Raw genomic sequence first — 27157 nt, 5'->3', positions numbered from 1 at the left:
CCTGCTACCTTGGACTCTGTCCACTTTGCTGGGGACACACAGAGGAAAGGGCTAGATGGGGTGGAAAGCGGGGGTCCACGCTGCATCAGCAGCCCCAGAGCCAGACCTTGGACCAGCAGACAGGAAGGGACTTTGGGATCACCTGGTCCAACTCATTTTATAGAGAGACAGCGAGGCTAAGAGCGAGAGGGGAAGGGACATGCCCACAGTCACAAAGCTGGGACCAGCGTCCACTGTGCGGCACCCAGGCAGCCTATTCCAGCTTCCCACCTGCCTGGCCACCCTCCCTCTGCCTCCCAGCCCATCTGGTTCAGGGGCCTCCCCAGACCCAACTCCTGCCTCCCCCAGAGCCCCCAGAGGAGGGTAACCTTATTTTGAAGACCTGCCCTTATAGAGATGTCTGTGAGCATGGGTGCATGTGTCAGTGTGTCGTGCTGTGGGGGACAGAAGCTCTCAGGGTCTCACTCCTCCAGGCCGTGCTGCCAGCTGCCCCCAAGTTCACCTCTACCCTGCCCTCACTGCTCTCAGTCACAGTTCCTGCCACGCTCCCTGTCCCCCAGGTCACCCAGCTCTGGAAGCCAGGCTGGTCCCGGCAGAGCCTCGGGACTAGGGTAGAGCATGGCTCGGGAGGAAGTCAGCAGCTTCTTCTGCCTTGACCCCCCAGGTTGTCATTAACCCCAACTACGAGATCGCAGAATCCGATTACTCCAACAACATCATGAAGTGCAGGTGTCGCTACGACGGCCACCGCATCTGGATGTACAACTGCCACATAGGTAAGGCCCCGAGCTCGCTCGGCCCTCTGGCCTGTCCGCCCGCCGTCCAGGAAACAGGCAGGGCTGCCCTACTTTCTCCAGGAACCAGAGGCGGCCTAATTTGGGCAGAGAGCTTGGGGAATGGCGCCAGCCTCCCATTTCCAGGCTCAGGAAGGAAGCCACAGACACATGAGGCCTGGATGGAGACTGAGTTTTCACAATCAGCTCTGACCAGAGAGAGGGCGGGATAGAACCAGGCTGGCCTTGCACAGACCCCAGGGCTATGTAAGGGCACGGGCTGAGGCCACCAACTTAGGCATGTGACTGCAAAAGTGCAGGCATCAGCATTCGTGGGCTCTGTGTATCAGGTTTTCCTCTGCCGAGAACCAGAAGCTAGTAAACCACCGTTCCTTCTGGTCACCAATAAAGACGCTTTTCCCTTGGATTACATGACTTGACAAGCAAACAGAAAAGCAGATTGCTCTTCTGCAGGAAAAGTGACAACCTTGCTCTTGTGGAAATAAAAATTAAAGGCACTGTTCACTCACTGATTCACTCTACTGATTCACGGAGAACCTGCCACGTGCCTGGCCCTAAAGATGCACAGTGCCGAAAACCTGCCCTGTGGGGTCGCAGAGCCCCTAAGCCTAAGTCCCCAGTTCAGGCACAGGCTAAGAGTCTAATCTGTCAAACTCTCCAATTCCCACTTCTCAGGTGGTTCCTTCAGCGAAGAGACAGAAAAAAAGTTTGAGCACTTCAACGGACTCATAACCAACCAGCTCACCACGCGGTAAAGCTGCCTCCGTGGCCTCCTGCCTTCGGGTACACCGCACCTTCTCCTCTTCCCCGAGAACGGAGTCTGACTGCCACTCTCCCTGGGTGCTGCTGCCTGATCTCTGGGCCTGGGGTACCCTCTGGGACTGGTGCTTGTCCACAGGGCACTGGGAGCAGCGCAGAGGGTCCAACTTCTCCAGGACCCCAAATGCCAGCCATCATCGGCTTATCTCATTTGAGCCACTGGTTCTCCACGGATGCTCTGGGCCACTCTCTTCTCAAGTTGCACGCGGGCATATGTGAGGTCCTCATCTCCAGAGGTGGTCAGGCTGTATGCCATTCCCCCTTCTCGAGGTCGTTTCCAGAACACTTGACTATCTAGACCTCTCTTCCGACAACACCAACTGCCTCCAGTGTGTTCCGGTCACAGGTGTAAACAGTGCTGCCGCGTGTGTTCCGACGAGGTGAGTTCAGAGCTGGTGCTTCTCTCCCCGCCCCCTCTTGTTTTTCAATATACCGTTATGATACTTTCACAGACTTTAAAACACAAGGTAATTTAGTGGCACTTGATATTGGGCATCTGGGCCTTTGGAAGGACAGCTCAAAAAAAAAAAAATTATCCCACCTGTGTAAGTGACTTATTTCTGTTGTAATTTTGCGGGTAACTGATGCAACTGTGCTATAACCGGGGTGCCAAGGATGCTCACCGGATGCCATGTGTTATCACGGACTTCCACATACTTAAAACTTGAAATAAAAGATCTATGGTATGTGCTGTGTTTTGTCTGAACCCCTGCCCCTGGGCCCTGAGAGGAAGCTTCATGGGTTTGGTCACCAAACACAGAGCTCTGGATACCTTTGGAGTTTCACACCTATTCATCGGCTTATCTCATTTGAGCCACTGGTTCTCCACGGATGCTCTGGGCCACTCTCTTCTCAAGTTGCACGCGGGCATATGTGAGGTCCTCATCTCCAGAGGTGGTCAGGCTGTATGCCATTCCCCCTTCTCGAGGTCGTTTCCAGAACACTTGACTATCTAGACCTCTCTTCCGACAACACCAACTGCCTCCAGTGTGTTCCGGTCACAGGTGTAAACAGTGCTGCCGCGTGTGTTCCGACGAGGTGAGTTCAGAGCTGGTGCTTCTCTCCCCGCCCCCTCTTGTTTTTCAATATACCGTTATGATACTTTCACAGACTTTAAAACACAAGGTAATTTAGTGGCACTTGATATTGGGCATCTGGGCCTTTGGAAGGACAGCTCAAAAAAAAAAAAATTATCCCACCTGTGTAAGTGACTTATTTCTGTTGTAATTTTGCGGGTAACTGATGCAACTGTGCTATAACCGGGGTGCCAAGGATGCTCACCGGATGCCATGTGTTATCACGGACTTCCACATACTTAAAACTTGAAATAAAAGATCTATGGTATGTGCTGTGTTTTGTCTGAACCCCTGCCCCTGGGCCCTGAGAGGAAGCTTCATGGGTTTGGTCACCAAACACAGAGCTCTGGATACCTTTGGAGTTTCACACCTATGGGGATTGGTTCCAACATCCCCTATAATCCAGTGTGGCTCGTGGGGGCCCCTTTAATACAGACAGCAAAACAGGCAACTCCTGCCGCCCGAGAGGAGGTTAAGGAGATCGAGCAGTTCGAGAAACACAAGTCGGAGCAGAACTTTTCCTAACTGCTAAGTGACTTTCACTGAAATCTGTCAGGGGCGCAGTGTGTTAGGACTGGATGGGACACCCTGATGTGACCCAGACAGCACCCCACAGGAGGGCAGGGCTCTGAGCTCTTCGTGGCCACGCTGGGGGAGGATGGCCTGGCTGCTGCTCTCACTTGACACACGGTAGCCCACTGTGTCAAGCATGTGCTCGGGCCCAGCAAATTAGAGGGTCCTCAATGACCCCAAAGCTCCAGAGAGGGCCACCTTGGCACCAACTCCACCCAAAACAGAAGGAACAAGGGCGCTAGGCTTCCCTCAAAGATGCCCTAGCACCTGTTCCTGGGAGGCCCTCAGTGGCATTCAGATCTCACCTTTGACCTCCTTTACGTTTACTTCTACAAGCCCGGAGCAGGGAGCACTGGGCCCAGCCAGTAACCAGAGCTGCCTACTGCACAAGACAGTAGGTGGGCCATGCAGATTGCTGGAGATTGTGACCGGGTGTCACAGAGCAGGTGCAACATACCTGCAAAGCTGGGAAGCTGCACAAGTGCCCTCGAGGCCCAGCTGGGATGCCCTGGGCTAAGCTCCTGGAGTGACATTCCTTCAGCAGTCACCAGCCCACACTGAGAGACTGGACAGTGCCCCCTGGTGTCTCACCACAAACCACGTCATTTCGAAGCAACCACATTAGAACAACTTTTAAGTTTTTATTTTTCTCTTAGTTTCTGAAACTAGACCAGCCAGAGCCCACCACACCCACACTGAAGCTCCAATGTTGGTGCAGGGCTGTTCCGTGTCGGTAACGGCTGTGGTGCTGGGACCCCAGCAGTCTCGGGGGCGCAGATCCAGGCTTGCTGGCCCTTAGGGTTGGGGATGGACAGCAGGCCGCTCCTTCTTTTTGTGTTGGAGCCCCAGGGCCCGGGCCACCAGCCTCCGGGCCACCGCCGTATTTGTCTGTGGCCTCTCCTTCGATAGACGCAGGAGCTCTGTGGGGAAAGCCCCGTCGTGGGTCTTGGGTTCAAGGCCCGGCACACAGCAGCCCGAGCCCATGAGCTGACCTCTCATTTTATGTGCAGGCCTGGAGGCACAACGGGGCCCACTGCACAGCCAGATGCTCAGGAGCAGGGCCTGCTTAGGGCTTGGGGCCTGTTTCTGGCTCTCTAAGGAATCCTGACCTGAATCTGCCTCCTTGCAACACCCTCGTCTCTGTACAGTGGAGCAGGGAGGGGACTGGTTCCCACATTGGTCCTGCCCGCCTCCTTGTTTTGGAAGGGAATTCAAGTCACGATGGGACACCTGGAGCTCTTGTACATACATAGGATCTGGACTGTTCCCAGAAGTCCGGGACAAAGGCCACGTAGCCATTCACAAAAGCATGAATGGCCTCGGCAGGCCTCTTCCAGACCTGTTCTCCCCTCGGTGCTTTGCATTCATAGAAAATCAGCCTCTAAAAGCCCCACCATGCTTTCCGTAGGAGAGGAAAGTGAAGACGCTGATTTTATTGGGCATCTGCTGTGTGCTCCACATGGCTCCAGGCAGGCCAGGGCTGCCTCGGTCTTTCAGCCACCCCTCCAGTGTGCCCTGAAGCAGCTGCTTATTTCAGAGGAGGACACCGACGCCCAGACTAAGTGACCAGTTCGAGGTTAGCTCAAACAGGTTAAAGAGCCAGGATCACAGAAGGGCTGACCCCATAGCCCGAGCTCGTTCTGCCCCTGCAGGATATGGTTTCCATGGCCCCCAAGAAGACCAGGCTTTTCCCTGCGCGGTGCCCAGGTGAGGGGTGAGCAGGAAGGCAAACCCAAAGCACGGCCAGCCGGTGCCACTCCCCAACAGGACCTCTGGGGAGAGCCGAGGGGAGCACAGCCCCACTGCCCACCATAGCCCGAGGCTCCCAAAGAGCAGAGAACTGAAGAAGGGGAATGGATGGAGGGGAAGACCCCACACTGCCCAAACCAAACACACTCCTACACTCACACGCCTCCCCCTCCCAGAGCCAGCCACCTCTTACTTGGCCTCTGCAAGGCTTTGAGCTTCGACTGCTTGGTTCCCTGCGTGAGGGGCCGGATCTTGAGCACCGAGAAATCCCTGGTCAGAGCTTCTGCAGCTGTGGAAGGAAAGCAGGCCTGGAGCCACCCGCTCCTGCATGAGGCTCCCTGGGAACCCAGGGGCACAGAATCACCCAGAACTTACGCAGGAGCTTCGGGCACCCACTCCAAGCTTGGGGCAGGGGTAGGGCTGTGCCGACGCCTCCCTGGCTGATCACGAGAGGACTGCTCGCCTGACTGCGAGCGCCACAGGCCTACGGGGGGACACCTAAGTTCCCAGACCATTCTCCCGCACAGCCAGGCAGGAGCAGCACTAGTGAGGCTGCCATCCTGACAACACTCTCCTCTTCACCACTCAAGGTCCCCCCAGGGACAAGCACTCTGAGCCAAGTCCGCAGGGAGTGGCAGTGCTGGAAAGGGCTACCAGTCCTCAGCTGCCCGCTGTTTTACAGATGAGGAAACCAAGGCCAGGGCCTGACCTACTCAGACCACACGGTTTGTGGTGGAGCCAAGGAGTAGCCATGGTGACCTCTAGGCAGAGCTTGTTTTTCCCAGCCTGGGAGGGCCTCTTGGCCTTCTCGCCTCCTTCCCTTTCCATGGGCCCCTCTCTCGGGTGTGAGCCTCATTCTCTCTGTTCCGTAAATACCATTCCACTCCCTGAGACCTCGGGCTCTCCTGAGGACTAGGCCCATACCAGTCATAGGGGCCGTGGTTCTGGGAAGCCCAGCCAAGAGGGGTAAGGGGTGACTATTTACAAATGAGTGAGCAGCATGTGGCCAAGGGGACAATGAGCCATGCAGTCATGGCCAGGAGGCGCATGGCGTCCCCAGCTTTGACACTGAGAGGCTTCATAACCTGGAATGGACCCTGATGTTCTAGGATCCTGTCTCTCCAGCTGGAAGATGGTGGCAACGTGACCTACGTCTCAAGACTGCGCTGAAAACTGAAAGAACTTGCCTGCACCATGTTCAACTACCAGCATTCGTTTCTTTTTAGAGGTTTTTGCCTTAGAGCATATGCACTCGCCAGAGAGACAGAGATAGTGAGAGGAAAGTGAGAAATCAACACCCTGGGGGGTATGGCCATGCTACGATCCCTTTTCCTCCATTCTCTTCCTGGGATCTTGGGCATACACACAGCCCTGGCATAAGTTTCAAGCCACCATGTCTGGGATTTGAGCCATGGTCAGCCTTATGGGAGTCCAGCAATGTAACTGCTACGGCGCCATCTGCTGGCTCCAGCATTGGAATGCTTTGACCTATAAAAAGCATTTTCACACCATTGTATTTAATCTGGGACTGCAGAGCGAGTCCAGCAATGTAACTGCTACGGCGCCATCTGCTGGCTCCAGCATTGGAATGCTTTGACCTATAAAAACAGCATTTTCGCACCATTGTATTTAATCTGGGTCTGCAGAGCCCTACCTAGCAGGACTCTGAGAAAGGCAGAACCATGCAGGCTGGGCTGGAAAGGTCAGGAAGCATGAGTGTTAGGGGCAGGAGCTTCATTTTATGGAGTTCTCTCCAGGCGAATGGCACTTACGCACATTAGGTTTCATATCATCTCAAACCCTGTATTCCATACAGCTGCTTCACAGATGGGAAAATGAAGGACGAAGAGGTAAATTTTGCCCAAAGCTGCACAGTCAATACGGAACAGAGCTGGGCAAGTCTTTTTCTTCCTTATTGATGAGGTGATATTAAAGCAAATCTTTCTGGTCTCCATTCTTTGTGTAGAAATTAGCAATAAGACGTGCCCACACTCCCAACCTACCACCACAGGCACTCTCAGGGCAGACACGTGGTTCCAGGGAAACAAGGTTTGTAAGAGAGAGCCTCAAGCAGAGGAGTAAGTTTGCCCATGCCACGTGCTCAGTAAACGTCACCTGACCCTGAAGCTTTCAAACTGAAGGCACTAACAGAGAGACTGCAGGCCGGAGCCTGGCGCTTCCTGGCCAGACACCACTTGGATCCCCCTAGGACTTTGGATAAGGCTGGCTGGGAGCAGAGCCCTAGGAACCTACTGGCTCAGGCTGGCCTGCACCCTGGAGAGGAAGAGCCTTCCCCAGGGAAATAAGGCCCCTTCCCCTCTCAAGTGTGGTCAAAGATGGACTGAGCCCCTGGGGAGCTGCGTTACCTGAGTCCAGGCAGGGAAAGATTCCGAGCGCGTGAGTGTCATCCACCCACTGAATCTTGAGCCCCTTTTCTCTGTGCAGGAGAGGAGCAGAGTCAGCAAATGCTCAAAGCCCTTTCCTCCCAGAATGCTACAGCCAGGTTTCCTCCCACTCCACTCCACAAACAACGCCGTGAGCCCAAGACAAGGTCCCGTTTCCTTGGGGAAGGAGATGACAATTGGGCCAAGCTTTTCTGAAGACCATGAGGTCAGTGGGTCAGTGTCAGGACAAATGTCATCCTGGGAATACGTCAGGTGGGCCCCCATTTTCTAGAACTAAAGTCAGGACTCAAAGACTTGGACAACACTGCGCCAGGGGGAAGAGGCTCCTCACAGCACTGTCACGAGCAGGCTACAAGCCTGGGTCTAGAGGCTACAGACAAAGGGCTTCTGTGGCAGGGAAGGGGAGCAGGCCCCACGCGAGCACATGGACTTCCTTCGGATCACTCAGGTCTATGCCACTGACCCTGCAGCCTGGGAGAAGCCAATAGCAGTTTGGGCCCACCCTGGCTCAGAAGTCACTGGTGACCCCAGTCCTGTCACACCTCAAGGGTAGAAAGCTGCCCCTTTGCCTGTCCCCAGCTCAGAATGTTTAGGAGCAAAGTCAAAGAGGAGAAAGGGAAAAAAGGGACTTCAAAAGCCTACGCGGGAACAGAGAAGGGGAAGTGCAGAGAGAAAGTGAGGGTAGAAAGAGAAAAAGGAAAAAGGGTGAAAGAGAAAAGGTTATATCTGAGGGCACTGGGAGAAAGCGTGGGGAAGAGAAGATGCACTTCTCAACATACCCTTCTGCTTCCCACCTGGAACCTCCACCCTGCCCAGCCACACTGCTCAGGCCAGTTCACCCCAAAAAAACAGTTCCCAGATGAAGACGGCCCTCAGACCGCTGAAGGTAACTGACCAGCTGACAGGGAGGTGGAGCGAGGGGAGGCAAGTGGGCTGGGCATCCCTTCAGGTGACAGAGGCCTCAGGGGTCCCCTGGCAGTCATGCAGCTGTGCAGTGGGGCCAGCCCAGAACTAGGGTCCCTCTGGATATGTCTAACCACCAAGAAATCAGCTTTTCTCCACCTAGGAGTATGAGACCCAGGCAACACACCCACACCCTACCTTTCTTTCTGGAGCATTAGGTACTTAGGCAGGGGGGTCGGACAGGCAAGTGTCCCCAACAAAGGGATGTCCTAACTCCGCTCCACAAGGCAAGCTCCCCACCAGCACTCACTGGAACTCAGAGAATATTGCCAGGAGGTCCTCAGTCTTGAGCGCTGGCTCAAAGTTGTAGATCTCCACCACGTGGGCCAGGTCCTTCTCTCCAGGCAGCTCCTCTATGAAGGAGGACGTGTCCATGTGGATCTTCTCTATCTGAATCTCCTTCTCCGTCAGGTGGTTTGTGATCTGGAGAGAGCAGACCTTCAGCAAGGGAAGCTCTGACATGCCGCACTGCCAACACTGGTTTCAAAACCACTCTGAGAGGTGAGCAGGGAGGAGGGAGCCCTGCCTAGCAGGACTCTGGGAAAGGCAAGATGATGTAGGCTGGGTGGGAAAGACCAGGAAGCATGAGCGTCAGGGGCAGGAGCTTCATTGTATGGAGTTCCCACTGGGCGAGCAGCATTTACACACATCACGCTTCATACAATCCCGAACGCTGGGTTCCATACACCTGCTTTACAGATGGGAACATGACGGCCACAGAGTTCGGTAACTCTGTCCGAAGCTGCACAGTCCACAAGGCACAGAACTGGGCAAGTCCGAGGTCTTTCTCTTCTTTATTAATGATGTGATATTAAAGCACATCTTTTTTTTTTTTTTTAAAGATTTTTGCCATAGGGCACATGTACTCTCTGGATTAAGACAGAGACAGGGAAAGGGAGAAATCACCCCCCCAGGGGAGATGGCCACCCCACAATCCCTTCCCCTCCATTCTCCTCTCAGGATTTTGGGCAAGCACACATACGACCAGCATGATTTTCAAGCCACAGGGTCCAGGACTCTGAACACCATCAGCCATGTGGGACCCAGTGCCTTAGCCACCACGCCACCTGCTGGCCCTAAAGCAAATCTTTGTGGTCACCATTCTTTATGTATAAACTAGCAGTACGGCATGCCTGCTTCCCCAACCAAACACCACAGCCAGCCTCAGGGGCAGACATGTGGTTCCAGGGAAGCGAGGTTTGTAAGAGAGCTTCCAGCAGAGGAGGAAATTTCATGACCAAGGTCTCATCACAAAGCACCTGCACACACACTCTGTGTAGGTTGCCTTGTGAAGCTTGTGTGATCATCTGGGTTTGTTTGTTTTTGCTATAGGGCACGTGCACTCACCAGAGAGACAGAGAAATCACACCCCTGGGGGGACGGCCACGCCACAATCTTTTCTCCTCCATTCTTCTCAGGATTTTGGGCACGCACACACACATGCCCAGCATGAGTTTCAAGTCTGGGTCTGAGACTCAAACCATGGTCAAGCATGTGGGAGTCTAGTGCCTTAACCACTATACCATCTGCTTGCTGGGTGTTTTTGTTTTTTTTTTTTTCCCAAAGAAGGAAATTGAAAAGCAAGGTGAAATGCACAAAATGACTTAGAAAAGCAAAATGACTTTAACTCCCACATGGTTGAGCTAAGATCCAAATCCACACCTCCTCGCCTAAGGTACCCCCATCCCCAGTACCCAGTCTGGCCTCACCACAACAGGCCCCACCCTCCACCATGACCCTCTGCCCCCATCCACCCACTGCTACACCCACCTCACTTCCGCCCTCCCTTTTCCGGGTTCAAGAGCCTTATCACCTCCTGCAGCAGCTCATTGTCATCATCCTCGGAGCAGCTGCCGGACCCCTCCGCCTCCACATCCTCTTCTTCTCCATCCTCTGCCACAGTGCTCTTCTCCAGACCACTCCCACTGCCCTCTTCCACGTCTGGCTGCAGGTGGGACACAGGCTGCGTGGTCATCTCCACCTCGTCTCCCTTCCCTGAGCTACTCCCAGGCCCCAGGGGCTCCATGCCAACTGGGTCCGGCAGTGGCTCATTCTCACCACTTTGGTCTGGGCCCTGTAAGTCCTCTGTTCCCTGAGTCATCGAGGCAGGGAGTCCCTGAGCAGAGTCGGGGTCCCCAGCACCAACATCTTCAGGCTCCTCTGAAACCCCGCCAGCCGGGAGCTCTCCCTTGGGCCTCGGGGTAGAGGTGGACGCCTGTCCTTCAGGCCTGCGTAGCACCCGTGGCACATACAGAGGCTGATCCGGCTTGCGTCCACGATGCCACGGGCCTGCCCGAGCACCTCGGCGATTAACAGTCGCTCCCTGGTTTGAGGTGGGCCGAGGACCACGGTTCTTGCCAGGGTAGGAGGCAGGAGGGCGGCAGGGTCCAGAGAAGCTGTCTGAATTGGGTAACCTGGAGCAAGAACAGGAAGAGGTCACCAGGGCATGTCTGGGCTCAAAGGAACATGGTAGACTGTAGCCCTTGTCATTCAGGGTGACGCTCTCAAGTCAGCATTAGGTGCAAAAGCCAAAGCCAAAATGGCCTTTAGAAATGAAGGGCGTCAAGGTGGAGGCTGAAATGCCTTCTCTGAAAATGCCCAGGGCAGCTAGCTCGCCCCTTAGTGCTATAATCAAATGAGAGATAGTTGAGTCTACACACCAGGCAAGGCAAATACTTCCATTTAGGAATGCTGTAACTTGAAAAATAGATCATTTTAAACACCAGGATCACAGTCATGACAAGAAAACACTCATCCCATGACCCACATACGAGAAGAGAAATGGCTGATGGCCCAGCACGTGCTTCTCCACGTTCTGGTCTCTCTGGGGCACATGCTCGCCCAGAGGAATGCAGGGCAAATCCACCCTCAGTACTTAACTGTGCGCTCACTCGCTCTCTCTCTCTCTCTCTCTCTCGCCCAATGTGCATAGCTGACTCTGCCAAGTGACTTCCACAGACAGCACATACCTACTCCACCATGTAGCAAGACAGCACTGCCTTTAAGCAGCTGGCCTGAGGATACAGACAGTAGCCCTGGGTTTTTGGCCCTGGTGTCTGCCAAGTGCCACCGTCCCAGGCGCTGCTAGGGCCCTCCAAGGTGGTAGGTACACACCTGATGTCCGCATGACAGATGACCGTCCTCCTCCTCCAGCCCTCCCCAACTGAGAAGCTGCTCAAGAGATCAAAATTCTCTGCTGTTCTGTGGATCAGGTACCGGAGGCGACTGGAGAGTGGAGGGAAGAGAAGTACCCTGGGAAGGGATCAGAAGGAGTGCTGAGCAGGGGCTCCAGGTCCAGCCCTAGGCCTGACTGCCCCCAGGCCCGCTCCCAGGTTAATAATGGTGGCTTAACACTAGGCTCCTTCTACCTTATGGGGCCCCAGGCCAACTGCAAAGGACCTGAGCACAGAGATGATTATAGGGAGCCACCATCCCGTCTCCATGTCTGTGTGGGGTGCCTTCAGTATGGGGGGATGCTCAGAATTCCACAGGAAAGATAGCTGGAAAACAGGACTGCAGGTGTTATTAATGACTACAAGCCAGGACCAGCAGATGGCATAATGGTTATGTTGCTGGACTCCAGTGTAGTTAATCCAGGCTTGAGTCTTAGACCTGGGTGGCTTTAACTCACACTGGGGACATGTGCGAGCATGCCCAAAATCCTGAGAGGAGAACAGAGGAAGAAACTGAGGCTTGGTCATCCCCCCCCCCCCAGGTGATTGCTCGCTTTCTGTCTCTCCGGTGAGCACACTATAGTAAAAATCTCTCAAAAAATAAAGACTAAAGGCCACAGTCTGGGCCAGCTGCCTGCCAGTTACCTGGGGACAGAGCACAGGTGACTCTTGGGGCCTGTCCTTTAGCAGAGAGTGGGCACCCTCATGCCAGCTTACTTTGCCAGCTGCTTCTGCAGCAGGAAGCGGTCCAGCTCCTCCTGGATACGCTGGACAAAGTCATTCTCGGCCGAAGAGAGGAAGACACCATCCAAGCAGAGAAGGGCCAGGGTGACGGGTGGAGAAGCCTGGAGGGGAGAGAGACAGAGCCAGACTCAGAGCACAGGTCCCGGGCCCACCCACGTCTCCGCAAAGTGGGTGCCCAAGGCCCTTTGGTAAGGTCTCCCCTTTGGTAAGTGAGGAGGCAGGCTCGTTGGCGGGCAAGTGCCGTGCCAGGGCCTCCCCGGGCAGCAAATGAGTAGGGGAGGAGTCCCCTGGCTCCCACTCAGCATCTCCCTTCCGCGCCCTGGGTCTGATGCTAAGGGGTGGCCTCGCTTCCCGCGCTGCGCTCGCTTCCCCGGGGCTGATCGGCCGCGCTCAGCGGGGCTTGCCTGGGGCCTGCTCCGCGCCACTCGGCCGCCCGTCCCCACTCCAGAGCCAGAGGGCCTGGGCGGGTGCGGGGCCGGCACGATCACCCAACACACTCACCGCGACAACCCGGCGTGTCGCAGTGGCTCTCAGAGTCCCCAAGGGCCTGCGCGCCCTGGCGCGCCCCAGAAATCCCCGGGCCACCGCGGAGCCTAGGCGCCACCGCGCGGTCTGGAGGAGATACAGCAGGAACCGGAGAGGGGCGTGTCCTTGTCAGCTCCAGGCGAAGGGCACGTGCCCTAACACACTTCGCTGCTTCTCCTACAGTCACGCGAGTAGGCATTATACGCACGGGTACACCGAGACCCAGAATAGGGAAATCACTTGTCCACAGTTGCACAGATAAATTCTAGAGTCTTGGCTTTGAACAGAGATGGGTCCGATTCCCAAGGTGTTTCCGTTTCCTGCCCCGCCCCTCATGGCGGCACAGGATCAGTTGAGTTAAGCAAACACTCTTGAGAGAGAACTATACGCTACGTAGTGGCCGTGCCAGATTTTCTGCCCCGCGCCCTGGACTTAACGGTGGAATAAGGAGAAAACTTGTTTCTGAGCGCCAGTTATTCCAGCACCCTTTGCCTATCACCGCCTTTCTTCTTTCTCACTGAAAATTTTATGAATCAGTCAAATTCCCCTACAGGGAAGGTACTGGGGTGTTCAACTACAAGCATGGTGATTTTCAGGCCAACTTATACTACCCAGAAATTATTTCGGCGTTTACCTGGAGCTTGAAATTCTTGCATCAGACATTCTTGGGTTGGGTATTATAATCTAGGAGACATGCTCCTCAAAAGGTATTAAAATGTAAGTCCTAGGTCATTCAGAATCCAGGAGCCCAGAACTAAGCAGGAGCCTGAACTAAGAGCTCTCAAGACACAAGTTTAGAACAAGGACAGGCTGACAGGTGGTGTGGTGGTTAAGGCACTGGATTTCCACATAGCAAACTGTGGTTTGAGTCCCAAACCTGGTAGCTTGTTTTCTTACTTCCTCCCCGCCCCCCTCCCCCACATCTTTCTTTGGCTAAAATTTCAAAAATAATAACAATAACAAATAAAATTAAGTAATTAATTTTTCTTAAAGAAAAAAGAAACAAGAGTGGGATAGTCTGGGTGTTCAGACAGTGCAGAAGGGATGGGGTGGGAATGGGGGGTGGGGGTTGTTCTTGAACCACCGTGGAAAAAGATGCCCAAAGATGGAAAAGTGGAGAAAAAAATGACATGCATTTTGCTTTCTCACAATTTCTTAAGAGTATTTCTTTTAAAAGATGGTACCATTAAATCACATTTACAAAAAGTACTTTTCCTAACACTCGCCAACAAGAATAAGGAGGATCTAGAATAAAGATAAAATCCAAAGTGCAGAGAGAATTACAAGTCTCCTTTCTAGGCACAGTTTTGAGAAGGGTATGTGAAGACCTTGATCTCAGCCAAGAGTGTACTCAGGTCCTAAGGACAAGGGAAGAACAGAGACATTATGTGGATTGGACCCTACCACCCTCTCCCTACTCCATGCTGGTGAACTGGAACTCGCAACAAACCACACAATGCCACCACTTTTTTAAATTTAATGTTTTGAATATTATTTTTTTTCACTCAATCACTGTGTATCATAACACCATACCAAATGAATTTTACCATCCTGAATATACTGTATATTGGTTCAATCAAAGCTATTACCATACATATTATCATCAAGAGATGATTTTCCATTTTTGTGTCCCTTAAATGTTTTGCTTCTTTCTTTTCATTTCTTTCTTTTTTTATAGTTTTTTTTTTTTTTTTTTCCGTTTTCCCCTTCAGGGCATGCGTGCTCACTAGAGAGGGGCATAGACAGGGAGAGGGAAAGTGAGAGATAACACCCACCCTGGGGGGGATGGTCACACTGCAATCCTGTCTTCTCCATTCTCCTCCCAGGATCTTAGACATGCATGCACATGTGCCTGGTGTGAATTTTAAACCATCAGGTCCAGGACTCAAACCATGGTCAGCCATATGGGAGTCCACCGATATAACCATTATGCCATCTGCTGGCCCCATGTTTTGCTTCTTTCTTTTTCCCCTTGATTCCCTCCCTTTCCCCACCCCTATTTCCCACCCTCCTCCCACACTCTCTCTGGTATCCACAGTTGCTCTCCATACCTTCATACTGTTCAATCTTTCAGTTTCTGCCATAGAGTTGCAGACATTCAGAATATACTAAGTGGGGACATACAAAGCTTCTCTTTCATTGTCTGCCTCACTTTGCTTAACAGTAAGTCTTCCATATTCATCTACTTCCTATCAAATGCTAGGGTCTCATTGTTTTTTATGGCTGAGTACTATGAATATTCAGTATGAATATCATTCATCCAAAGTATTATAAGGATATAACACATGCAACTTCATAGACACAACAACTTGGTGAAAAAATTTCATCCTGAAAGTTGACTTGGTCTATGCCACTGATAAAAACTTTGGAAAAGAGAAAATTATAGAAATATAGAGCAGAGTAGTGGTTGCAGCAATTAGAGTGTGAAGATGGGATGATTGATAAGGGAAGAGGAGGTAAGAGAGATGTGGGTGTTAGAAAATTTATAGGGGGGTTTCTTAGGTCTTATACTTTGACTGCAGTGGTGATTAGGAAACCGCACATGTTATAAAATTATATTCAACTAAATACACCCACAAAGGAATACAAGCAAAATAAGAAAAATCTGCAGAAGATTGTTAGATTGTATAGATGTCAATACCTTGGTTGTACTATTGGAATGTAGCTTGCAAGTTGTTACCATTGGGAGAAAGTATATAAAGGGTACATGGGATTTCTCTGTTATTTTTCACAATTGCACATGACTCTACAATTTTCTCTATTAAAATTTCAATTAAAAAATCAAATATTTAAGTACAGTTATATTTATATAATATTATAGCAAATTTACAGGTATAGTTGAAATGTCCAATAACTTCACAAATATAAGTAAAACTGAGCCTAAATATTTAAATGACATTTCTTTTAGTAGCTTTCATTCAACAAATTTGTTCTCTCATTATATAAAACACATATAAATAAAATTGCAATTTTATAAACTAAACCGTGAAACAATGAAAAGCTTTATTTTGGTTATTTTATAGCCTAATAAAAATTAAAATCTAAATAACTGTAAGCACCCTTTTGTGAATAAAAGCGACTCTCTGAATGAAAACCTCCACATAGAAAACTACATGGAATTTAGAGAAGGTCAAAGGATTAAAACAGGACATCCTGGATTTGCATTTGAAATTCAGCCACATTGGCTGTACTCGCACAGCCTGTTTCTCAGACCCCTGCCATCCACTGGGAGACCTTGGTTCTGGTTCCAGCAGGCCTCTCCTTATGAGTGCTGCCAGACCCCTGGGTTTGGGGGCCCTCCAGCCTGCAGCAGCCCATGACTTGAGCTTCTTCACTAAGTCCTATCTCCATAACTCATCCCCAGCTCTTCAGAAAAAGAAGAGGTGACATTATAGCTATTTCCAGATGATATGATTATATACATAGAAAACCTAAAAGAATCCACAAAAAAACTACTGGATGTGATAAATTACTATAGTAAATTGGCAGGACACAAAATCAACACACAAAAATCATTAACAATTTTATACTCTAACAATCAGCAAATTGAGATAGAACTGAAGAAAGCAATCCCATTTACAAAAGCCACAAAACAATAAGATACTTAGTAATAAACATAACCAAAGAAGTGAAAGGCGTCTATGAGGAAAAGTATGAAAAACTTAAAAAAAAAAGGATACAATAAAGTGAAAAAACATCCCATGTTCCTGGATTGGAAGACTTAAGATAATAAAAATGTCATTTCTACCCAAATTAATCAATAAATTCAATTCAATTCTGATCAAACTGCCAGAAATATTCCTCACAGGAATAGAGAAACCAATCATAAATTTTTTCTAGAATCATCAAAGTCCCCATATCACCAAAAAAATACTGTGCCAAAACCATAAAATAGGAGGTATCTCACTTCCTGCCTCAATATATATTACAAAGCTGTGATAATCAAAACAGCATGGTATTGGCACAAAAACAGACAGGCCAACTAATGGAACAGAATTGAGAACCCAAAAATAAACCTCAAAACATACAGCCAACTGGTCTTTGATAAAGGGCACAAGACAATCCAGTGGGAAAAAGATATCTCTTCAGCAAATGATGCTGTAAAAGTTAGATATCCACCTGTAGAAGAATAAAACTGGACCTCCCTAGCTCTCATCATTAACAAAAATCAACTCCAAATGGATCAAGGATCTAAACATAAAACTTCAAACTATGAAACTACCAGGGGAAAACTTGGAGATGCTGGCATAAACAAAGACTTCTTAAAGTAGACCCCTAAAGCGCAGGCAATAATTCCAAAAATAGATAAGTGAGACTACATTAGGCTAAAAAGCTTCTGCATAGCAAACAAAACAACAATTAGAATGAGGAGACAATCCTCAGAGCGGAAGAATATATTTGCAAATTATGCTTCAGATAAGGGGCTGATAATAGGAATGTACAGGGAACTCAAGCAGCTTACCCACAAAAAAAATATTTAATCCAGAAGATAATATGTATGGTATTTTCTTTGACTGAGCTGATAAACACTATATTCTGGATGGGAAAATTCATTTTGAATGCTGTAATAATATACAGTAAATTAATGTGGTAGTCCAGCACGCCAACTAGCTGCCAGACCGTCAAAGGTATCTATCCAGAGGACAGGAAAATCCTCAGTCAGAAAAACATTTGCACATCCAAATTTATTGCAGCATTATTTGCATATTGATAGGACATGGAATCAACCCAAATGTCCAAGAACAGACCAGTAGATTGAAAAAATGTGGGACACATACTCTATGGCATATTACTCAGCCATTAAAAACAATGAGACCCTGACATTTCATAGAAAGTGGACAAATATAGACGATTTAATGCTAAGTGAAGCAAGCCAGACTATGAACGGCATTGTATGTCCCCACTCAGTATATACTGAATGTTTGCACTTTATAGCAGTAATTGAAAGATGGGAAGGTATGATTGCAGGGAGGACAACCGTAGATACCAGAGACAGTGTGTAGGGAGGTAACACTGGGTAGATTAATTAGGGGTGAGAGGGAGGGGACCACAGAAAAAGCAAACATTTAATAGACACAAAAATGAAAAGTTATCTGCTGAAAAAAATGTATATGGTAGTATGTTTGATTTGACTAACATGCACTGTGTTAAGGCTGGGAAAAAATCACATTGTACCTTGTAAAGATGTACAGTGATTAAATGTAAATTTAAAATAATAATAGCAAATAAGATTATTTAAAAGATTATGTAGTTAGGGACCAGCAGTTAGCGTAATGGCTATGTTGCTGGACTCCCATGTAGTCGACCACGGTTCGAGTCCTGAACCCAGTGGCTTAAACTCACGCCAGGAGCGTGTGTGTGTGTGCCCAAGATCCCGAGAGGAGAATGGAGGAGAAAGGATTGTGGCATGGCCATCTCCCCTGGGGTGATTTCTTGCTTTCTGTCTCTCTGTGTCTCTCTGTCTTTCAGGTGAGAGCACACACCCCATAGCAAAAACCTCTACAAAAAAAAAAAAAAAAAAAAAAAAGATTAAAGCAGTTAAATAAAAATATAAATACATTTCTCTCCACTACAGATGGAACATATTTGTGGATAATTAGTATATCTAAGGAAGAAGATAATATTACTGAAATAGGAAAAAATTAAAGAGTAATATTTTCTTAAACAAACATGAACCTGCAGATTAAAATACTTTTATGGATTAAAACTGGGGTTTCATAATACAAATACGAGAATGGAGATTTTGGTAATATTATCTTCTCGGAGGATTAAAAAGGACTAATTTTTAAAAAATTTTAATTCTCAGAGAAGATAAATTTTCCTAGTAACTTAGATGCCTAAAGAAAATGTAACAAGACCTGTACAATTCTAAACGGAATATGTTAAGATCAGAAAATTCTAAAAACTGTGATGACAACAGAGAGATATTCTGAACCCTGCAGTGACACTGGGAGTCTATCATAGAAATCTACTGAGGGAAATGGAGTGGTCCTGGCCTGTCTGAAGCAGAGGTATCAGAATGTCACTGGCAGACACCCTTTGAAGACAGCCTGCCACATGTCCTGCAAAATGTACCTCTTAGGACTTTTTGTAAAATTCACAACTAGCTAGATTTTTTTTCCTATAATGACCTATTCAACCTATCCCAGAATAAATTGCCAGATGGGGCTCTTTGATGGACTCCAGATGATCATCTTATGGAAACACAAAATTTATACTTCCTAGGCTGGTCCTTTTCTTCTCTTTCTTCTCTCTCTTTCTTTCTCTCTCTCTCTCTCTTAATTCCCCTTTATTCATTATAGTGGATGTCGACATGCATATAAGGGAAACAGCGAGAAAAGAGCATCTGCACAGGGTCCGGTCACCCTGCAATCCTCCTCTTCCAATCCTCCAGCCCATCAAATCTTAGGCACTTGTGTAAGTACAGGATGTGTTTCGAAGGCCAATTGAGCCTAGGAGTCAAACTATGGCCACCATGTGGAATCCAGCTTCTCTTGAGCAGTATATTACCAGTGCTCCATGAAGCCCACCCTCTCTCCCAATTCTTTAATAAATCCCCTCACTCCCACTTTTTTTCCTCCTTTACTCATTGAAAATAATCTTTTTTTTAGGGTTTTTGCCATAGGGTGCACGCACTCACCAGAGAGACATTGAGAGGGAAAGTGAGAAATCACCACCCCCCCCAGGGGGATGGTCACACCACAATCCTTTCTCCTTCATTCTCCTCTCAGGCTTTTGGGCACACATGCCTGGCATGATTTTCTCTCTCTTTTTTTTTCTTGGAGAGGTTTTTGCTATAGGGCGTGTGCGCTTGCCAGAGAGACAGAAAGCAAGAAATCATACCCGATGGGGGATGGCCCCGCTCCCATCCCATCTCCTTCAATCTAAGAGATCTTGGGCATGCACACACGTGCACCCGGTATGAGTTTAAGCTGCTGGTCTGGGACTTGAACCACGGTCGACTACATGGGAGTCCAGTGACATAGCCATTACACTAACTGCTGGTCCATCCTTGGTGTAGTTTTGAGTTAGTTATTCAACTAACGAAATATTTCTCAGCTCTGTTTTAACATTAATTATCCTTCCTGGAAAGTTACTAGAACACAGCTCACACAATTAGGAGATAAATTAAGATAAATTACTCAGGGCTGGAGACCCTGTCACAGATGCTCTATCTCCCTCATAAAATAAATAATTATGGGACCAGCAGTTAGCGTAATGGCTATGTCACTGGACTCCCATGTAGCTGACCACGGTTTGAGTCCTGGGCCCAGTGGTGTAAACTCACACCGGGTGTGTGTGTGTGCGTGCCCAAGATCCCAAGAGGAGAATGAAAGAGAAGGGACTGCGGCGTGGCCATCCCCCCCCGGGGGGGTGATTTCTCGCTTTCTGTCTCTGTCTCTCTATCTCTCTCTGTCTGGCAAGCGCACGTGCCCTATAGCAAAAACCTCTCCAAAAAAAAAAGAAAAAAAATTATTATTTTAAAATTTTGAACAAAATACTCACAAACTGGGATGTTCGTGATATAAAAACCCTCATGTATTACATTTAATTTATTTAAAATAACCACAGCAACAAAATGATATGAAAATATCACAAATGTTGAAATGAGGACAATATTGAGTGGGAAAAGACAGACATTTTCATCATAATACATTAGAACAGGAACCCCAGAATACATTCTAAAGAACAAAGGGACTAACAGGGGCATCGAACTGTGAAATATTTAATAAGTGCTGTTTTTTTTTCCAAATAATTTGCAGGAGTTATAGAGGCTGATTAATACAAAAACACTGACCATATAGAAAATAAAAGATGGCAAGGGCAGAGGGGATTAAAAATAATCAGTGACAGAACCAAACAAAGCTTTTTCCTTTTTTTTTTTTTGTTTAACAAACTACATATAGGATAATTCAATTACAGTATATGACAAACAGTAAAACAGATTCAAGGCCCAGCCCCAAAGCACAGTGATTATGTACCGTGCATTGGGCGCAGGATCCCACATGGCTGAACACAATTCAGATACGGAGCAGCTTGCTGAAAATCCTGACAGGAGGAAAAAGGGATCATGTGTGATCACACCCCAGTGTGCTCTGCTTTCTCTGGGTCTCCCCTGCACCATATCCCTTTCCCCCGATAAGCACACACACTTGCATGAGAGCACACATCCACAGTCAATGACAAAAAAATCCATTCAGAAACAAAAACATGATTATATGTTCTTTACCAAATTCACACCTTAAGCAACACTACACAAATTCATTTAAGAATCTGAATAATGGGGGCCAGCAAGTGGTATGGTGGTTAAGGCATTAGACTCCCACATGCTTGACCAGAGTTTGAGTCCCAGACCTGGCAGCTTAGTTTCTCACATTCCCTCTCACTGTCTCTCTTTCTAGAGAGCACATGCACCCCAAGGCAAAAGCCTCTTTAAAAAATAAAATAGTAATAATAATAAATAAAAATTTAAGAAAAAAAAATCTGAAAAAGATGATCAAAACATCACACTGTGCTTAATGGGAAAACACCAGAGGTACCACATTTGAATTCAGGACAAGACAAGCAGACATCTATGAAAGTCTCTAGTATTTGACATTTTTCTAGAAACAATAGTAGCAAAATCACACTTACACAAAATTAAAACGGAAAAGTTTGGAAATTTGATGAAATTTCACTGTTTGCAGAATATTTGACTTTTTAATCCTAAGATCCAAGAAAATTAAATAAACTCTTACAAGCAAGAACTTTTTGCAGAAATGAAGACTGTCCTGGAGCAGAGGCAGCAGCTGTGATAAAGTGAAGGGCAGAGAAAGGTAGAGATAGTGAAGGCTGTAGAGGAAGGGCAGACCTAGAGGAGAAGAAAAGGAAGAGGTGGGGGAGGTGGAAAGACCAGAGGAGAAAGGAGATGAGAAATCAGACCTCAGTCTCTGCTCTACCTGATTGGCCTCCATGTGTGCCATCCCAGCTGGGGAGTGTCCACACTCTCAAATCTCTGAAGCTTTTGTTGTCCCTCAGTTCCCAGGAGACCACAGCCCCAGCCCTGCTCCGGGTTCTAGTTCCCCTCTTAAAGAGCCAGCATAATGGGACACCAGACTGGGAGGGGCGGGATGGAGCTGCAGGGCATGTCCAATAAAGCTTTGGGATGCAGACTGGCCTGATGCAAGGTGGAGAAAACTGGCTACAGCAGCCAAGGGAAAAATTCAGAGATAGCCTTGAGATTTAGAGTCTAGGGGCCAGCAAGTGGTGTGGTGGTTAAGGCAGCTGTATCCCCATATGGTCACTTCAGTTCAAGTCCCAGACCTGGTGACTTGAAAATCAGTGTGCATGTATGCATACATGCCCCAAATCTCAAGGAGAATACAGAAGGAATTGCAGCATGGCCATCCCCCTGAAGGGTGAGCTCTCTATCTTTCTCTTTCTCTCTCTTACTCCTCTCTGGCAAGCGTACACACCCTATGGCAAAAAAAAAAAAAAAAGATTTAGAGTCCAGAAACCTGACACTAAACTGATCTGTCCACCACTAGAGTAACCTTTCACACTGCAAAGGTAACATCAGATTTAGTCCCTCAGTCCTTCTGCTTCTCACCTGCCAGACCCCAGAAAGCTATGGTTCCCTTGCTAACATCCTTCATCAGCTACTGATTCAACGGGCCACATGGGCATGGAGGGGTAGTGTCCACTCTAGGGACAATGCTCACTCTAGTAGGGACTCCTCCACCACACACGCATGACCTCATCCTCCAGAAGCAGGAGGATGATTTCACTGTTTGTAGAAAGAATATTTGACTTTTAATCCTAAAATCCAAGAAAATCAAACTCTTACAAGAACTTGTTGCAGAAATGAAGACCGTCCTGGAGCAGAGGCAGCAGCTGTGATAAAGTGAAGGGCAGAGAAAGGTAGAGACAGCGAAGGCTGTAGAGGAAGGGCAGACCTAGAGAAGGAGAAGAAAAGGAAGAGGTAGGGGAGGTGGAAAGACCCTTGCTCCCCCCACCCCCTACTTCACCCCAGGCAGCAAAACCGCCAGGGGTGGGGGAGTTGGGGTAAGGCCACGTGACTCTGAACTAAACCTTCTGAACTAAACCTTCGGGTCTTCCCTTCCAGGTCCCTTTTCTCTCCTTGGTGCCAAAGTAGACTCAGGACAACCTGAAGAATCGGAGTGCAGAATCGGGGCTGCTAGTAAAAGAACCCTCTCTCTGGACAGGGCATGTCTCTGTAAGAGAGCACTAACACGTGGCTGAAGGTAGGCACCTCCATCGCAGCCTGAGAAGACCTAGAGCAGTGGCCACAGTCCAGGAGGGAGATGGAAGACGGGTGGAAGTCCCCATTAAAGGAACAGAACATAGGACTGTGGACTGGCCAGCCAAACTGCACAAGATGCTGGGGGTGGCCTCACTGACGCAGAGTGGACAAGAAAAGGGGCAGATATGTGTGTGTGCGTGTGTGTGTGTGTGTGTGTGCATGAGGGGGGATGAGTCCAAATCAAGGAGGTGCTGGGAGCAAATGTGACAGGGATAGGGAGGAATGGGGCAGACGAGGAGAGTCACGGGAGGAAGAGACTGGGGCCAGGGAGAGGAAGGGTCCGGACGGACGAACAGAGCGAGCCTAGCCGGGAGAGGGCGGCGAGGAGAAGCTGTGTTCCGGTCCAGCGATTCCCTGGCTGCTAACCGCATAGGAGAGTAAGTGCCTTGGAGACTTGAGAGCGCCACGATCAAGCGCTCACAGCCAAACGCAACACAGATCTCCTCCCAAGAGATGTGTGCGCCCCAAGCGCGGTGACCTCTTACCTGGTGTTCCTGGCGGGCGCCTGTCCCTCGGCTCTCGTCAAAGCCCTGGCCTGGTTTCCGGCGTCAGCGGAAACTGTGTCCCGAAAACCTTTTCTGCGGCCTGCGCCTCTGTACCTCTTCTGGCTCAGCTCCCTCTGGACCCCTGTACGGTCCCGCCTCACTCGCCATGAGCCCTTTCCCGGCTCCGCCCTTTCTGCCGCCCCGCCCCGCCCCTTTCCCGCCCTCCTGACGTCCAGCCCCTCCCTGGCCCCATCCCACTCGCTCCAGGGCTCACCCAGTCTCCGCCCAACTCCCTCAAAGCCCCGCCTCGTCCCTGCCCCACGCCCACATATCTCACCCTTTCCGCTCCCTATTCTCGAATCCCGCTCCCATGAAACCACGCCCCCTTTCCACCTTCTTCCGGCCAGGCCCCGCCCAGGCCCAGCTGGACCCTCGCTGAGCTCCTCCGCATCCCCGCACCACTCCTTCTGAGCCCCTCCCCGGCACCAGGCTCCTCCCCCGCCAAGCCCCGCCTTATTTCCCCTCCCCGGACCTTTTGATCCCGCCCTCTCCCCGCCCCATTTTCTCCGAGCCCCTCCCTGGCCCCGCTCCTTCCCTCTGATCCGCTCCTGGGCCCCGCCCCGCTCTCTCAGGCTCCAGTTCCGCCAGCTCTGGGTGCTGCACCAGACCTGTGTCCTCTCTCAGCCAGTTCTGCTTCCGCAGAAGCTCCTCCTTGTCCTGCCGACATCCACCTGTCCCAGTTCTGCTAGATCTGGGACCCGTAGAGTCAGGATCTGTTCCCCTCCCAGTCCCCGCTCCCATCCTCCGACACTCCCCACCCATGCCTGGTCTCTCTCACAGCCTCGTCCTTGCTCTCCCCCACTCCCCACTTCACCCCAGGCAGCAAAACCTCTGGGGGTGGGGAGTTGGGGTAAGACCACGTGACTCTGAACTAACTCTTCCAGGTCCCTTTTCTCTCCCTGGTGCCAAAGTAGACTCAGGATGACCTGAATGTTAGCTTCCACAAGGACGTTTCTGAAGCAAAGGAAGGATCTGGGGGGCCTGACACAAGAGTACCTGTCTGTGCTGTTAGCGGTGGAAATAAGGACTCTTGTCTAATTTATTGTTCTCTCCTTAGTGACCACGAGGATATCTACCTAGAGCAGGCTTCTAAGTCCGAAAGGGTTAGACACAGGCGAGCATTAGAGCCATTCATTCTGCAAGGCTCCCCCTGAACCCAAGAAGTTCTAGTTAAGTGTTCATTGGAAAAACAAAACAAAACAAAAAACAATCAGTTTCGGTTTCTGGAAGTTTCACTTCCAGACTTCTATATAGTAAAAGAAAGTTATTTATACAAAAACTGCAGAGAGGGTGCAGTTTACACCAGACAAGATGGCTTGTGCGTGTGCTTTATGAATCTGGTAAGAGACGATCAGAATGAGCCCTTGCCTCAACTGGGATAAGAACAGAAAAAGAGGAAAAATAAATCAAAAACGCAAAAAATCGATTCCTGTTAAAAATTTCCGTTGTTCTCTTCTAAGTATGGGCAAATTACAATTTCTTAGCCTCAGTTAACTCACTTGGAAAATAATATAAAGGGACTTTAAGAAGTGCTGACTCTTGCAACTACCTTGACACTAAGTTCCCTAGGGCCAGAGACTCCATTCAAAACTTCCTTCTTGGGACCAGCAGATGGTGTAATGGTTACATCCTTGGATTCTACCTTGGCTTGAGCCCTGACCAGGACTGGCAGCCACATGCCCTATAGCAAAAACCTCTCAAACAAACAAAAATGAAACAAAAACTCATCCTGGGTGCGTGTGTGTGTGTGTGTGTGTGTGTGTGCGCGCGCACACACACACACACACACACAAGATGCCAAGAAAACAATGAAAGAGAAGGGATTGCAGCGTGAGGAAGAGGGTAATTTCTTCCTTTTTGTCTCTCTAGCGATCACGCACACCCTATAGCAAAAATCTTAAAAAAAAAAAAAAAAATTCCTTCTTGCCTCCAATGATTGTTACCTGAGACAAAACACACACCTTAGGTTTACTTTTGAACTTTCCTGGGGCTGAAAACTCGGGCATATTTTGAATAGCCAGTTCTCTTCCTTCAAGTTCTAAATAAATTTCTTTTACCCTAGGCTAGCCCGTTAAGAGAATCCAGTGAGCCGGTCTACATTCATTTACTACACAGAGTATAGTATGCTATTCTCACTGCAAACCTGGTGCCATGGGAGATCTTCCAGCCTGCTCCTGACCCTACACTGTCTCAAAGCCCATCTCCTCCCCAGGGCATGGCAAACACCACGCTCACAGTAAACATCAGTGCCAGACTAAAATATGGTACAATCACATGGACAGAATTAGGGCATTTATATATAAAGAATATACAGAATATAAAGAGAACAGGTGGCGCCAGCAGGTGGCATGATGGTTATGGTACTGGACTCCCACAGGGCCGGCCATAGTTAAAATCCCAGACCTGGCAGCTCAAAAATCATGCCAGGTGCATGAACGTGCATGCCCAAAATCCTGAGAGGAAAAACAGAGAAGGGCCCGACATGGCCCTCTCCCCTGGGGGGGCTGATTTCTCACTTCTCTCTCTCTCTCTCATGAGCACATGCCCTATGGTAAAATCAAAAGAACAGGTGATGGAAAATACATTCAACCAATGGCACGCTGGTAAAAACCAAGGGGGCCGGGACCAGCAGTTAGCGTAATGGCTATATCACTGGACTCCCATGTAGTCGACTGAGGTTCAAGTCCTGGACCCAGTGGCTTAAAGTCACGCCGGGTACGTGTGTGTGCATGCCCAAGATCCCGAGAGGAGAATGGAGGAGAAGGGACTGCGGCGTGGCCATCCCCTCTGGGGGGGTGATTTCTCGCTTTCTAGCTCTCTGTCTCTTTCTGGCGAGCACACAGTCCCAATAAGAGAACACCTCTCCAAAAAAAGAAAAGAAAAAAATAAATAAATAAAACCAAGGGGGCCATTCAGAGAAAGAGCCTGCCCCAGGAGGGCATCAGAGTGCTAGTCTGAAGCCTTCACATTTTCCCAGGACCTTAAGTGGAAGAACCAAGCATGCATGTGTTGGGAGCCGGGACAAGGCCTGAGGGAAGAAATGTAATAGAACCAAAAGATGAAACAAGGACAACCTCTCGGGTGTTTTTCTTTTAATTATTTACCAGATTAAAAAAAAGAAAAAATAGTGATTGTTTCTCTTCACCCCCAACATTTCTGTTTCCCAAGGTCAAGTGGGAGAGAACTTCATGGAACAGTGATTGGTGCTCCTGGCCTGGAGCAATTTCTTCCCCTCTGCTCTGGGCCCCCTCAAGCGTGAGGGACAGGGCAAAGGGCTCCAGGGAGAAAGCCTTGTACTTAGGTAGCAGAGTGGCAGTGGGGTGTCATCTGTTCTCCCTGCTGCCAGAGCATTCAGACAGTCCCCTGTCCGCTCCTTCCACCCTCCCCACCTCATCATGGGAAGCAGGAAGGTAGAACTGTGGCAGTAGGGCCCCAGAGCATGTGGCAGACGTGGCAGAAGCCACAAACACCCGCCTCTCCTTCCCGCC

At 49.3% G+C, this 27157-nt stretch overlaps 2 protein-coding genes across 3 annotated transcripts in view; one reads left to right on the top strand and one right to left on the bottom strand.

Moving 5' to 3' along the window:
• The window catches only part of LOXL2 (lysyl oxidase like 2), a 97012-nt gene extending 94867 nt beyond the window's left edge, over window positions 1-2145 (top strand). Inside the window, exons 14-15 of the mRNA XM_006140670.3 lie at window positions 665-776; window positions 1470-2145. Of these exons, the coding sequence (XP_006140732.1) occupies window positions 665-776; window positions 1470-1549 (192 nt within the window). The 3' untranslated portion in view covers window positions 1550-2145. The remainder of the gene's footprint in view (window positions 1-664; window positions 777-1469) is intronic.
• Window positions 2146-3882: 1737 nt separating this feature from the next.
• On the bottom strand, window positions 3883-21882 carry R3HCC1 (R3H domain and coiled-coil containing 1). Of its 2 annotated transcripts, XM_006140666.3 has the most exons (8): window positions 21761-21871; window positions 12270-12397; window positions 11494-11631; window positions 10193-10793; window positions 8630-8802; window positions 7378-7448; window positions 5205-5300; window positions 3942-4182 (listed from the first exon to the last, which is right to left on the bottom strand). In XM_006140666.3, exons 1-8 carry the CDS (start codon window positions 21782-21784, stop codon window positions 4058-4060), a joined length of 1356 nt encoding a protein of 451 aa, XP_006140728.1. In that variant the 5' UTR covers window positions 21785-21871; the 3' UTR covers window positions 3942-4057. The 2 variants fall into 2 exon arrangements, with proteins under 2 accessions (XP_027628605.1, XP_006140728.1); XM_027772804.1 differs by lacking the exon at window positions 7378-7448 and having other exon boundaries at window positions 3883-4182; window positions 21761-21882.
• Window positions 21883-27157: the final 5275 nt, after the last annotated feature.

Source organism: Tupaia chinensis, unplaced genomic scaffold (assembly GCF_000334495.1).
Source record: "Tupaia chinensis unplaced genomic scaffold, TupChi_1.0 Scaffold000039_1, whole genome shotgun sequence".
NCBI lineage: Eukaryota > Metazoa > Chordata > Mammalia > Scandentia > Tupaiidae > Tupaia > Tupaia belangeri.
This window is presented reverse-complemented; position numbering and strand designations above follow the sequence as displayed.